The 15,882-nt window shown below is 39.6% G+C and overlaps 1 protein-coding gene across 3 annotated transcripts in view; it reads left to right on the top strand.

Moving 5' to 3' along the window:
* Positions 1-15,882, top strand: part of LOC132103008 (cell adhesion molecule 4-like) — a 126,458-nt gene that overhangs the window by 82,128 nt on the left and 28,448 nt on the right. For 2 of the 3 annotated variants that reach the window (XM_059507792.1, XM_059507790.1), the window contains exons 1-2: positions 3,628-4,107; positions 14,857-15,003. In XM_059507792.1, coding sequence (XP_059363775.1) covers positions 4,026-4,107; positions 14,857-15,003 — 229 coding nt within the window. In that variant the 5' untranslated portion in view covers positions 3,628-4,025. Of the gene's footprint in view, positions 1-3,627; positions 4,108-14,856; positions 15,004-15,882 lie in introns of those variants that run through there. The other variant, XM_059507791.1, reaches the window with a different exon arrangement.

Raw genomic sequence — 15,882 nt, 5'->3', positions numbered from 1 at the left:
AGAAGAGCTCACAGGAAGCTGTCTGATTGAGTAATGGCTGCCGGCTTGGCATAAAAGCCTGGCACTAACAAACAACAAGACTCCGAAGGAAAGAGAGAGAGAAAGAATGCCAAGAAAGTCTTCCACACACACACACTCAGTGCCACACGCACTCATTTCGCTCTTTCTCGCTCTTACTCTACGCCCTTCTACTCCTCCAAGAGACTAAAATTCAGTACTCCCCCACCCACACGCATTATTATATAGCCTGAAGGACAAAACGCAAATTTAATTTGTGATAAGCAGAACATAGGATCAGCGCATCAAAAATACTCTGCACCTTTTCTGCTGATGCACCAGGATTCCTGCACCCACGGACACCCACAATCCCACCTGCAGCCTCGGGCTTTCCTGGACCGAACCGTTGGTGCTGGATTAAGTTTTAAGAGCCTTAATGTCTATGGTATCACGAGCAGCAGAGTGTGTATGAGGCATGCATGAGTTTTTAACATTACCCTCAAGCAACTATTAAGTCATGTCCCTTAAGTGTTTTGCAACATTGGGTCTGGTGTGATGCCAATGAAAAATGGAATGATTGGGATGTTAATGAGGATAGAGGAACAGTAAAGTGGACTCGTGCTGCACACAACTGTAATGAATAAACACACAGCTGCATCAGCAGTAATAAAGCATAGTGAGGGTGAGAAGATGAACTTAAATGACATCTGTGCTTCTACAAATGTAACAATTTTGGACACAGATGGACGTGGCTGTGTAGAGACGTAGTCAGGAGTCATCCAGAAAAGTATGTATTTATACAGAGAACAATAGTGGTTGTTAAACAGGTCAATGAATGGGTGGTTAGGTGGATAGAGAGATAGATAAGGTGGATAGATGGGAAGGTAGGTGAATAATAGGTAGGTGGTTGGATGGTCAGGTGGATAGATGCTGTAGGTAGGTATATCAGGTGGATGTCTATATGGATTGATTAATAGAAAGGTAGATTGATGGATTGGTGGATATGTAGGTAGATAAGTAGGGGGATAGGTACAGTGGGTATAGAACAAAATCACTGCCCTTTTAAATAATCACATTTCTTTGCTTTGCAGCCTGAAATGAAGACTGACACAGTTTTAGTTGTATCCAGTTATATTTACTCAGTGCAACTTCTAACATCAAAGGGAAAAATATATGACAGCAACATGTCAGAAAAAAACTATATAAATAAAAAACTGAATCACTGAGTTGGAAAAGGACTTGTAAACTCAATCAGGTGTAGCTAAGCACCTTCTCAATGGAACAAGTCAGGAGATGGATTCAAAAAATAAAATCTTTTTTTTTTTGGGTGGGGGGGGGGGTGGCTTTGTCATGCTTTGCAATGCCTAGAAGCACAGTGAAATTTAATATTAAGAAGTGGAAGGTGTTTGGTACAACACAGACCCTCCCTGGATCAGGACGTCACTCCAAACTGGATAAAAGAGTCAGGAGGATACTGAGCAGAGAGGCCAACAGCAACTCTGAAGCAGTTGCAGGAATTTATGACAAAGAGTGGTCATTGTGTGCATGTGACGGAAATATCACAAATTCTCCACAAATGTTGCTTCTATGGGAAGGATGCAACAGCCACTCCTCCCAAAAAGCCACTCCTCAAGAAAGGCCACATGCAGTCATGACTGAGGCCATGTCCACAAGTTCATGGGTATTTTTTAAAGGACCTTTTTCAGCTGGGACCGCTCCATCTTTCAGTATCAAACTGAGCCATGTTTATAAAACATTTGTCACTGAAATGATGGAAACAAACTGCATCTACTGTTCCCTTAATACTGGGTTCTTTGGGAAGCTGGACAAGGTTATCTTTCCCTCACATCCAAAACACACTTATTTGGAGACATTCTTTTTGAGCAAGTCCAGTGCAGGACCGGATAACCGGATAAATCTAAAACTGTGTCGGTCTTCATTTCAGCCTGCAAAGCAACAAAATGTGATTATTTTATGATAAATTATCTTTTCTATACACACTGTAGATAGGTGAATGGATGGATGGGGTGGATTGGTAGGTGAATAGACGGGTAGATGATGGATGGATGGATGGTTAGGCGGATAGATGGGTAGACGAATAGGTAGGATGATAAATGGATGGGTAGGTAGATTGACAGGTAGATAGATATATGGATGGATGATGGACCTTTTTCATACAGAACCTTTGAATCAATCAACTAATTGACTAGTCTGTCCACATTCGCACAATCTAGCAATCCTCTCCCTTACTTCCCGATGCACACACCAGATACTGTTCATACATGAATACACACATTTATGTGCACACAGCTTAGTATAGAACAGAATGTACAGCACGTCGCAAAACAAAACGCATTCATTTAGAACATTCCCTCGTGACCTTTTGAACGCTCTTTGTATGCCAGACAGATAAAGACTGATCAGAAAGAAGCTGCTGACCCAGAGAGCTTTAGCAAAACACAACCAACTGTAGAAGTGAGACTGAAAGACGAAGCTTACTGACTGACTGATTGTTGTGCTTTCTGAATGAGTGCTATTATGGACTATTACCCTCCCCTGCCCTTTACCAAAATAACGATATGTGGGATATGCATCTGCCAGCACACACACACTCAAGTATATATACAAGGGTTCTCTCCCAAATTGTGTCTGTGCAGTTTCAGGAGAGGTTATACCAACATCAAGCAGATTACTCAAGGAGTTTTGGACTACGGGTTGAAGAAGAGAAAGAAAAGAAACTACTTGCAGGAATCAGAAGACCTTCCACCGATGGACAGCTTAAGAAATAGAGAGAAGGAAGAAAGGAAAAGAGAGATGGATTAACTTTGACTCAACCTTGGTGGAAGTAGGGAAGTTTTGTGACGACTTTGGGGAAAATCGAATGGAATCAGGCAGTTACCTGAGGCACAGATCTGAAGTTGTGCTCCCACACAGTGAATATCAGCCCTGCCAATCACTGTGTGTGTTAGTGAGGATCCCGGCTGTGCTCAGTATCACGGCGTACTTAGAACACTAGTATGATTGGCTGTTCTGGGCTTTAAGACACCTGCGCACATGGTGCGATAACACTTAGCTCTTTGTTAGGGATCATTTTGGACTTCAGAGCAGTTTCTGCAAGTTATTACTGTACATGCTTTTTAGTGTTTTAGAGCAGAACCTTTTAATATTTCATACATAGATGTGCGTTATCCAATCTCAACTTCAATTCCATGTCAGATTGTTTATAGATTTGGTTATATGACGCAAAACACTTCATTAAATGCCTAGCTGTACTTCCATTGTTTCGTGCAGCCCTTTCTTTAGTCGCACAAATGTGGTCGTTTAACTTCTTACTGTTTGAATACTCTTCTTACAGGTGAAAACGGTTAGTAGACCAGATAGCAAATTAACTTATAATTGTTTCAGCGAGCCAGAGTCTGGTTGCAGTATCAAAGTGTCTTTCTGGCACGAGGTGTGCGCTATGATGAGGTAAATGTCAGCGGGCTCTGCCTCACCACGAAAGAGAAAAACAAACTCGCTGGGGTGTGAGGAGAACAACAAGCATTTCATTAGCGAAAGCTTCTGTGGGATTCAAATCTGTGATGTGGTCAGCCAGCTACCATTATATATATATATATATATATATATATATATAAACACAACAGCCTTCTGCATAACAAGTATGATATTATCTAAAAGTGACTACTCCATTAGTGTTTGCAACATTTGAGCTTAGTCTTTGAGTGCTAATAAGTGGTTTGACGGCAAAGTTAAGTGTGGAAATTGCCACAAGATAGGATTTTCTTTTCAGTCTTGAACGTGGAGGATTGTTTTAATTAGCCGCCTTCGGTTGGTTGTTATAGCATGTGATATTAGATGCATACGGATTAAAGCGCAGCCGCTAAAGTGATTTAGTTAACCCAGCACTTAAAGAGCACTGGTTTTTAGTGTAGTAACTTTGCTACGGTTTCAGCTGTGTAGCGTGTGCTGAATTGTGCAGTCATCAACCACAGAGGCCTCATTGATCAGCTACCGAGCCTCAATACACAATGAGACGAGGCCAGCGATCTCTCCTCCTCTCCTCCACCCCATCCCTCCTGCTGCGATCCCTCGTTCTGCTCTCTGTCTGCCGTGAGTCCTCACTTTTCTTGCTTTACGTCTCCATCTGTCTCGTTCCTCAGCACACCTCGAAATGAATCTTTCTCCTTCTATCTGTAACCTTATGAAAGCTTCTTTCATTTCTTTTCCTCTTCCTCATCTGTCTCGGCCTCTCCGTTCCTCTTTATTTTCACCAGTTCCCTTCTCCTTAGACACTTCTCTCTGTCCTTCTCTCCACCTCAGAGGAAGATCATTTATGGGAGGGAGCAAAGAGATGTGTGTGAAGAGAAAAGAGCATACATGGAGAGGAGAACGGAGGCTGAGTTAGCTGACAGATTTATGATTGAAGGATCAGAGAGGAGTATGGACCAAAGACAAAAGATACAAAATAGAGCTGTCATATGCTTTTTTCCTTCTCTTTTTTTAAATGGGCACCAGTGGAAGACTTGACTGTATATATCTGTTTTGTTTTTGTTTTACAAATAACTTTTTGATAATTAAACGCGAGATAGAATATTGATTTAATTTACCATTCAAAGAGACCCAGGGTCAAATCCCGACCTAATAGGCTCTTTTAAAATAAAGCAAGGAAAATTGCAGCAGAACTTGACAGCTAGTGATCAACCTGCATTTTCACTGTATGGAAACGATTTGACATTTTGATAATGATCTTTTTGTGTTCCGCCGGAAAAAAAGGGCATATGAGCTTGGCGCAATGTGAGGGTGGCTAGATGATGACATATTCTATTCAATTAGATTGACCACATTTAGATTGTTACAGCATTTCAGATAAACACTTTGCTTTTTAATGATCAATTAACTAAATAATGTTTTTGATGTTTAATTGTACATGTTCATTTCCCATTACTTTTACTATAATCTAACACTCACTTAAACACCAATAAACTAATAACACTGTTAAATGTAATCTTTAGCAAATCTTGAAATCTCAATATTGTTGTGAGGCCAAATTAACTTTTAGCATTTATTTATTTATTCATTAACATTCATTCATCTAGTGTAGAATTTTGATTATCATCTATTTACCAATAATTATTTTTTAAGGTTATTATCATCTTTTGGGTGTTACGATTGTAACAGTGTATTATGTAGTATGTGTATTATCCAGCTTTTGAAATATTTCAGATTCTGCACAACTTCTTAGTCACTTATCAATCAATTTGTGACACCTGCGTAGGTGAACATGATAAAACAGACAGATGTTCTTGAATTGACCAAGTTTAGACTGCCGCCTTATTCGGATGGTAAATGTTTCTGATGGGGACATCTGTAAAAATACATTTACATAGTTCCTCATTGATAAAACTTATGCGATTGGATGATATTTAATGATGAGGTCTGTGGTCTAGTTTAACATGACAATACATTTAATAATAGGAAAATAAAATTCGATTTATTTTTTATTCATTCGTTTAAATGTCATTTTTAATAACGGGAAAACTGATGCACTATGGTTTAATGTCTTTCTTGTATTGTATTTCTCAAAATGATTGTTATTTTAAAAATGTGGAAACTAGCAGAAACTAGTTATGCCGCCTCATTTATAGAAGGCAAACATTTGGCTACTTCTTTGACTACTAGTAAAATGGTTAGTCATGTGAGCCTTAATTTAATATGAATAATAACTTGTATAACTTATTAGATGAAAGTCAACATAGGAAGAGCAAGATGAAGAAACAAAGAAGAGTGATGGCTTGTGAAAAAACTCACAGAGAACAGACATCTTGTAGAAAGAAAGGAAGAGAGGAGAGTGGTAAAACAAGAGCCTGAAGTTGAGAGGGAATTGTTAATACAACTATTAAAATGTGCAGAACACTGGGGAGGAAGGAAACGGCAGTATAACAATGAGGGGAATGGGACGACTGAGTGAGAATACAGACTCTGTAGGGACAGACAGGCAAGAATGAAGGAAGGAGATATGACAGTGGCTTTATGGAGGATAACCTCAAATTCACTCAGGGACTTTTGCAGTTAAAGAGAACATGTATTTAAGAGGAACCTCAAGGAAAACCGAGATTGGCTTTTTTTATGGTGCAATTGCTGTTTTTCCCAGAGTATGTGCACTTATAGCTAAGCAAGGACATTTTTTTGTCCCTGTTCTCTGTGACTCGGTACCTTACGTTCATACTTCAGGTTGATGTCCGTGCTGTACTTTATAATGTTGTGATTCACTTGTGGAATTTATGATTGATTTTAGTTTTTAGTGTTATTAATGAATTGTAAAATCTGCATAACATGAAAGTCAGTATCAGCTTATTGGTATCATGAAGGTTATTTGTGCAATGCTTTTCACAGCTTCAAAGCAGTTTTATAGAAAACCATGAGATACATGTTTGTAATATCTTTATATGTTTATGCTTTTTAATTGCTTTTAGCAGATTAGAACGGGCGATGATATAGTTTACAATTTGCGACAATACAAGCAATCAATCAGTTGAGATTTGCTCTGTAGTACAGTATATATCATCATATGTGAGTATACTATATGTATACTTTACATAACTAACTTAATGATATTTCAGATTCAATTTAGCTATTTCTAGGTCATAAAAAAATTGGTGACATTTATTTTGTAATCAACAGTCAGATGTTCATCCAGTGAAGTAGAGTTAGCGCTTTGGACAGTTCTGGAGGACATGATCATCAGGTTTTACACAAACTTGTGAAGTTCATGAAGCCTGAGTGCTGCAGTCATTAATGCAAACGGGGGTCGTACAGTACAAATAACAAGACATTCTGAAAGTCATTAAATTACTTCAATGTTTCACTCAACTGTTTGCTGTAATGGAAAAAAAAAAATTAAATTAGAAAAAAGCTAAATAGAAGCAATTTCAGTGGTCTCAGACATTTGAACCCTGTTGTATATTCATAATCTCAGCAACAAAAAGCCATTCTCTGCACCAGCATGTGTGTATGTGTGAGTGAGAGAGCCTTGGCAGAATATGCTGTTATGTAATTCTCAACAATAAAGCATTTTTTCTCTAGCAGTTTAATGTGAGATGCTGTTGGGGATGGGAGCCAGGTTGACAGGAAGAATTTGTGGATGCGAGGAATTGTGGCGGTCTGGATTTCTGCGCTGGCCGTAGGCTAACTCTCCCAGGCTAGCCTGGTGTAATTGCCCTGTAAATTTCCCTTAAGCTCCCTTTGTTACACCCGACTGTAAATGTCTCTGCAGTGCTTTGAGACAGTGTGTCAGGAACACGCATTGGTCTCCGTACTTCTCTGACAAACAAGCACATGTCCACACACACACACACACACACACACACACACACACACACATCAAGAAACCAAGGATACCAGGGGCAGAATAACCTGAAGGAAGTGGTCTAAAGAACTGAACAGATGGATGGAGGGGAAAAGAAGATGAAATGGAGTGAGGAGAGAGTAGAGTATACCATAATATGGTTTTTAAAAGAGCAGCGTAAAACATGAAGGTCAAAAGAAAGAGAGCGCAGTGGTTGTGGTGAGGGGAAGAGATAAGGCAGAACAGGAGCAAGAAATCACAGATGGAGCGATGGAACAGGAGACCAAAGAATTAACATCATGAACAGACAATGAAACAGTGAAGGGAAAAATATCCGAAGCTTCAAGGACATACTTAAAAAAAATCTTAAATCATTAAATAAATATAAGAAATAAAAAGTAAATAAAATAAAAAATAAATTACCAATATTTTCTTTTGCTTCCTTTTTTGTAAAGGAATAGTTTACCAAAAATAAAAATTCTGTCAATTTACTCATCGTTATGTTGTTTCAAGCCTGCATTCCCACTGTGAGACATGAAATAATATTTTTAAGAACACTGGCATCCAAGCAACAGACCCCGTTGACTTTCATTGTATGGAAAAAAAAGAGTGTCTTATTTACACTAAATATTTTAGCCTGTAGGTATTCTATCCTTTTAGGTCAAAGCATAGCAGAAAAAAAAATGGGTATTTAAGATTGTTCTGTTAAAATGATCAGTTAATTACCTCTGTTGAGGCACTTTATGACAATCTTTTCTCATAGAAAATGCGATGAAGCACTTAAAATTGCAGTTTAAACCAATAGAAATAGAGAAAACAATCAGAATTGATACATAATCTTGAAACAATAACTTTTCGTTAACATTGTCATTTTGGGCTTTTACTGACACCTAGTGGTGTGGATGTATCAATTTTGATTTCAAGTAAAATTGTCTGTTATCAGTGAGGCTGCGGGAATAAATAGAGTATTATTCAGCTGGTCATGTGATCTAAAAATGGTGAAATGGTAAACCGGCTCCATATAAAATTGTATTTCTTTTTTAGCCGACAGAAATGTCTGGAGTATTTATCTAAAAATGTCTATTCAGTTCTTTGTGTTAAACTATTTAATGAGGGAAAAATTACTGCAGGAACCTTCAGTCTAAATAGCCAATTATTACAGTGATGGCAGATTTTAAGTCATGCAAGTTTGACATTTTCAGTTCAGTCAAGACATTTACTTAAAATAATTACTTATGATAATTAAGTAAATGCATTCAAGAGAGCACCTTATTGTGTGTCCTTCATTAACTTTTATGTTCAACGAACTCTTCATTTTGTACTGTGCAGCTTTAGAGTAAGGATACGGATGAGAGAGAATATATGAAGGCAAGTATATGGATGTAAGTAGACAAGTGGAACAAAGAGAAGTGAGATGGATGTTCAGTCCATTTTCTCCTCTCTTCGCTTTTTGCGTGTCCTTTTCACTCCCTCCTTCCATTTTCCCCTCTGCTCTTCCTTTCTTCCACTCTCTCTCACCTGTCTGGACAAAGCAGGATGATTATACTGCAAGACTGAGCTGTAGAGCAAATCACTTTTCTGAAGGACAGAGATAGAAATAAACAGGCCCCTTGCTTGAGAAATAGCAAAGGGAGAGACACGAAAGAAATGATGAAGAATCCATGGTAGGGAGATAAAGAGGAGGAAAGTTAAAGGGGTCATATGATGCGTTTTCTCTTTGGAGTGTTACAAGCTCTTGGTGCGTAAAGAAGATCTGTAAAGTTGCAAAGACTGAAGTCTTAAATCCAAGAAGATATTCTTTATAAAAGTTAAGAGTCAAACACACCTACCTAAAACGACTCATTCTAACACGTCCCCACATGTCTACCTCATGATGTAGGATGATTTGCATAAGGGCACCCAAATGTTCACGCAAAAAGAAAGAATGCGTAACTTTCATTCTCGCTGTTGTTGCTGCCTCCATGTTGTGGAGTCGCTGTGTCTTGCGTTGTGAAAGCAAAACTACTTTATTTGGCCTTCCAAAAGAGGACACAACTCGAAATCAGTGGTTAAGTTGTATTTACAACACTGCTCCAGAACAGTTCAGCCCAAATATTCAGATAACGGATTTGCCACGGATGATTCAAATGCGAGTTTTGAGCAGTGTGGAGTAGCGCTTGTTGTTTGTCATTTCTCCAAACGTGGTTTTATGTTTATGTAGCATGATATGCGTAAACAGACAGTTGTCCGCTGGATACAACAAATGCCTTGTTTATAATGTGTTTTATTGTTTTTGTCTTGTGGTGCCGGGACACATGGCACCACAGTATGGTAAGGAGCGTAACATGTCCATCACACGTTGGAGGAATTTGGCCAATCACAACGAACTGGATAGCTGGCCAATCAGCGCACTCCTCATTTTTCCGAACAATGAGCTTTGTAAAAATCAACGTGTTTCAGAAGGCGGGGCATAGAGGAGAAACAATAATGTAGATTATGTGAAAAATAATGTGTTTTTTGAACCTTAAACCACATTGAATTACACCAAATATTACACCAAATATTGTTCTTTTTAGCAACGTCATATGACCCCTTTAAGGAAATTTAAATTAGAAGAGACACGGCGGAAAAGTTAGGGAAGGTTACAAGGAGAAAACCAGAGGAAACAAGTGACAGATGAAGCGGGTTCCAGAGGAAAAGGTAGCTTAGTGTGAGGGTTAAGGGGCTGCAGACAAGAAAAATGAGGGGAAAATGAAGGAAAGAGACGGGTTTGATGTTAAGGAGGAGGTGGGGGAGCCTGTGTAGGTGTGAAAGCAGAAGGGAATGAGATTAGTGAGGAAAAGCATGCGGTAGGAGAGGGAATTATGAGTTTTAGACAGGAGCAGAAAGCGTAAAAAAAGAAAAGAAAAGAACAAAGAAAAGAAGGGCAGGGGATAGAAATATGTCAGATTGGAGAAAAGACGAGGTTCTCAGGGAGATAGAACTGGGAAAGACAAAGAATAAGAGAGTGACAAATTGAGATAAAAAGGAGAGAAGGGATTTGCAAGGGAGTATGTTTTACTGATGGCGTGAATGTTTTTTTTTAACCATGATTGGCAGAGAGCAAGATTCTTCCGTGTGGTGGTTTTAATTGTAGACCACAGAGTGAAAGGAACAGATATATAAAGATAGAAGCAGGGAATCTCAATCTGTCTACTTGCTGCTTGCTCACTGTTTACCTGAGACATCAAGTTAGGTGACGTCTGGGAGCTTCAGGTTGTGGAGAATCATGGCTGGAAAAATAAAACTGTGATGAATGACTCATGAGTTAAGAAGATATCAGGTGCTCGCAGAGCGAAGCAGAAAGACTGAAGTGAAATTGGATTAAAGGAAAGAATCAAAGGACAATTTAATGTCTCAACAGCACTAGTATTGTTAAACTTTGACTTGGATCTCTTAAGATGTCCTCATCTCTGCCTGGTTGTCTGCTAATTCATGTGAGAGTTATAAGTGTGTGTGTGTGTGTGAGAGAGAGAGAGAGAGAGAGAGAGAGAGACTATGTTCTGTGTGTGAGGGTGTCTGGTGGTTCCACTGTATGCTGTAATTCAGCTAGTTAATCTCAAGCAGGGTAGTTGTTCATATGCCTGCTCTGTATCTGGCTTTCTACCAAGACACTAAATTGAACTCAACTACATAATTCACAACTGCTTTCTTAGTAGGGAAAGATGCCCTACCTTAAAGGGACAGTTCACCTAAAACTAAAGATTTTGTCATTGTTTAATCACCCTCATGTTGAAAGTTACTGGGGTTCAAAGATGTTGTTTTTAATCTCATTGACTTTTATTGAAGGGACAAAAACTGGTGAGATGTTCGTCAAAATTCGTCATAAACAAATACATTAAAAAAAATCTTAATACCCTAAATAAATTCACAGTTCACGATTATCTATTGACAAACAGTTACATTATTACCCAAAACACTTTGCAGATGGAATAAATCTCACAGAAGTTGATGTTCAGATAAAAAGTCAATATTAACCTTTCAGACTATGATCAAGAGTATAAGCTTTCCCCATCTTACTCTACTTTTGAACTGCTATGATATGGCCTGTTTATATTTTCTATTTATTTCGTTGAATTTTATTTATTTATTTACTCATTCCACCTCATTCCATTTCTTCAGGATACGGATTTGTACAGTGTGTCTGTATTGATACATTGCCCTCATCTGGCCAAATCCTGAAGTTCTTCCCCATGTCCCACCACCCTGCAAACCTACTTTATTTATTTGCTTCTCATAGCATCAGTACGCCAGGCCTGTTGTCGATCGCTTCAATTTCACACTTAATCCAATTGTGAGCATGCTGTGTATTTTATTATGGTTTGATTGTAATAGGGTCAAGATGAATCCATCTGCAGTTTCTTGTTGTTTTTGCCTTGCCGTCAGTGCTCATAAACTTTCATGCAGCTCCCACAATGCAGATCCGACTGCAAACAACTCTCACGCCAGTTGTATTGCTCAAGATTGTGTAGTGGACTCGACCGCCCCTCCACTATTTTCCTGGCTGCTGCATATGAACCCGCAGCTGTCTTTCTCCTGCCCTGTGCCTCCCTCTACATCTCACTCGGTGTCTTTCCATCCCCATCAGCGAGTTGGCAAGTTTCTTGAATGCTGTATTGGCGTCACGGCACGCTCCCCTCCCTCTGTGCCATTTGTTTTCCTGTTCGTGTCCCTTCATTTTGGTCATTTACAAGAAGCGGAGACAGCTGGCGTGCGGCAGAGTGCATTTAACGGATGCTCAATTAGCCGTGTTTTGTTTGACTTCTCAATCAAACACATTTAGCTACTTTTGTTGGGAATTTGCCCACACTTGTTTGAGTTCTGTTAGGTTTGAATTAGGGTTTTAATTGCCTCCCATGCATTCACAGACCTTCTCTTGATGTATAGTGCTGTTGGAACAATTAGGAGCCATTAAAACAATGGCGGCCAAGTCTGCGGACGCCTGAGTGCTGAGTAATAACAGTCATTAGAATAATAATTGGCATAGCAATGGCAGTGCTGATTGTCGTGATATGAATCACAATATTGATGCGGAGGACAGAAATAATAATGGCTACAATTACAATGGCAATTGTGTAAAATTCCAGGACGTCCTCAGTCACTGTCTCTCATTTTCTTCCCCGTTCTCGTCTCCTGATTTCAGCTCAATACCTTACTTGTCAATGTTTTATTTACCCGCTCCCCCGCCATGCTGAATTTAAGACAAGGGTACTCTGAGATGGATAGACCATGACAGGATTCAATTTAAAGAAAGCCAGACGAGTGGGCCAATGGGTGATGAAGGATGCCATCTAGTGCCTTTATAGACTTTATTTACCTCCTGAACTTTGTTTTTTCTCTCTTTTCAGCAAAAACGCCATAATAATCCTAATCATTCCTCTAAGAGATGTTTTGCCTCCGGTCTATAACCAGGATGTCATGTTGAACTGTTTGGTGGCGATCTTGACCTCAGCTTTTGACTTTGAAAGGAAAAAAAGTTTGATTTGTAAACTTGCAATGGTACAACGTGGTGGAAATTACATTTTGAACATTTTTAGAATATAATGACCACTTCTTGTTAAAGGGTTACTCCACCCCAAAATGAAATTTTGTCATTAATCACTTACCACCATGTCGTTCCAAACCCGTAAAAGCTTTGTTCGTCTTTCAGAAAACAGTTTAACACAATTTTGTCATCAGCCATATCACCCTGGAGCCCAAGAGCGGTTTCCCACTGAATCTAAGCAAGGCTGAGCCTGGTCAGTAACTGGATGGGAGACCTCCTGAGAAAACTAGGTTGCTGCTGGAAGAGGTGCTAGTGAGGCCAGCAGGGGGTGCTCACCCTGTGGTCTGTGTGGGTCCTAGCGCCCCAGTGTAGTGATGGGGACACTATACTGTCAACAACCACTGTCCTTCAGATGAGACGTTAAACCGAGGTCCTGACTCTCTGTGGTCAGTAAAAATCCCAGGATGTCTTTCGAAAAGAGTAGAGGTGTGACCTCGGCATCCTGGCTAAATTCGCCCATTGGCCTCTGACCATCATGGCCTCCTAACAATCCCCATATCTGCTGATTGTCTTCATCACTCTGTCTCCCCTCCACCAGTAAGCTGGTGTGTGGTGGGAGTTCTGGCGCACTATGGCTGCCGTCGCATCATCCAGGTGGATGCTGCACACTGGTGGTGGATGAGGAGATACCCCCAGACTATGTAAAGCGGTTTGAGTACCTAGAAAAGCGCTATATAAATGTAATGAATTATTATTATTATTAAGATATTTTGGATAAAAACCTGGAGGCTTTTGACTGTCCCATTTACTGCCAAGTAAATTACACTGTAAAGGTCCAGAAAAGTATGAAAGACATAGTCAGAATAGTCCATCTAACATCAGTAGTGCAACTGTAACGTTATGAAGCGACGAGAATACCTTTTGTACGTGAAGAAAACTAAAATAACGACTATTCAACAATTCGTCTCTGTGTTCTCTCCGCATTACTGTAGCACCAGTTATAATAAAAACAAACCCTTGAAACATAAGTGCTTATAGACCGTTCACTTTCTCCATATTATTATTATTATTATTATTATAGTGTGAAATGAGTCACCTACACAGTTCTCCATCAACTGTTCCAAGCTTAAGCTATATACAGCACGTCTGTAACATGTCAGTCTGTGCATGTCAGACATCTTGTCCTAGCAAGTGAGTGGAGCGATGGAGGAGACCGTTCTCCGCCAGTCAGCAGCTGTGACAGCTTTAGCCTAGTGATCTACTGTGATGTCATCAGATCGTGTCTGTTCTGGTGAAGAATGCGATGCCTTGGTGTCAGGGTTGTGAATTATTACAGTCCACCCGAGGCAGGCTCTCCATGAAGACCATTGCTAATGATGTGCTGAGGCTTCCAATAGCATGCTCGCACGGGCCAGCCGTGATGACCTCATGTCCAACCTCCTCTATATTGTGCTAAAATAAACATCAACAATACTTGAGCGTCACCCAGAACACGCAGTAGATGTTACTTTTAGGCATGGTGTTAGATTTAGCAGTGAAAGTTAGCGTTAGATGTTCTGTGTTCCCTGCATATGACTGATCTGAGTTCATTCGCGAAAAAAAGCTGTCATTACTGGTGCTTTCACGAGCTGGATGTCAGACCGAGCAGATGGAAGAGAGAGCTGTGTCAGCCCACAGTAATGGATAAAGATAACGATACTATTGGTCTTACCAGCACTTAATTAGGACCCTTTTCTTTCTTCTTCTTCCTTAAGCTGTCTTGGTCTATCTGTCAGTCTCTCATTATTTTTCTTTTTTCACTCGCTCTGTCTCCTCTTCTGCATAGTTCACACTTCTAAGCACAAAGGTAGTTGTGTGAGTGAGGTGTTAATTGGTCACGGAGGTATTTCTATCTCAGAATTGCTCTATGTGCCATCTTGTCTCCTTCTGTCCATCAAAAAAAATCTTCATAAATTATTCATTTCACAAAATGAGAGTTCTGCATTAACTCTTTTACCCCTCTTTCTTTCAGCACGGGGGCAGGCCGTGCAGGCTGAGAACGTGACCGTGCTGGAGGGGGGGACGGCACAGATCTCCTGTCGTCTCCAGAACTATGATGGCTCAATCGTGGTCATCCAGAACCCACGCAGACAAACGCTCTTCTTCAATGGAACTCGAGGTGAGCTTGCTCAGACACCGCTTCATGCAACTTATATCTCAAAAATGTGACTTAATTCTCAGTTTTATGTCTTTTAATTGTGAGTTTGTCACTTTATACAGTACATGCACTACTTGCAGTTGTGTCTTTAAATTTCACAGTTAGACTTTCTTATAATAAACTTATTATAAAACTTATACAATGCTTAACATTTAATTAATCTTATAGTTATCAGTGATCATATAGATGAAATGTAATTTTGGTTAATTTTGATCTATTTTAAATATTGATATGACTTTATATGTCCCAATATGACTAATTCTTATAACTGACTTCATTTTCAGTTGATTCTGTACATATGTCCATTTCTCGCAATATAGACGTTAGAGCCTGTCCTCCAACAAAAAAAACGACCATATAGGTCGTTTGTGCAAGCACCTTATTACGACCTATATTTACGTTTTAAAGTTAAGCGCCCTCTAGCGGGCGTAAAAATAATGACAGTATCGCGTTGCGTCTGTCGTCATGAAATGACGTATCACGTCATTACCAATCAAAACGCATGTTTATTTAAATGAAATGCATGGGCTTTTTACACCGATCTCACAGTATTTCCTACATATTTTACTTGGTGGCTTATTCGTTCGAATGACCACACCTAACCCCACCCCTAAACCTAACCCTCACAGAAATCATGCTAAATTATGATTTATTGAGCATATACATTTTCGTGCATGTCCGTTCCCTGGGATCGCACCCATGATAGCATGATTACATATCAAGGTATAACGCAATAATCTACCAACTGAGCTACACGAAACACAAACCAGAGGGCAAATAAAAGAGTACAAAACATTAATATGAAAACGACCTTTTGCCGCAATTGTAGTATACGCTCTG

This window comes from Carassius carassius, chromosome 24 (genome assembly GCF_963082965.1).
Source record: "Carassius carassius chromosome 24, fCarCar2.1, whole genome shotgun sequence".
In the NCBI taxonomy this organism is placed as follows: Eukaryota; Metazoa; Chordata; class Actinopteri; order Cypriniformes; family Cyprinidae; genus Carassius; species Carassius carassius.
This window is presented reverse-complemented; position numbering and strand designations above follow the sequence as displayed.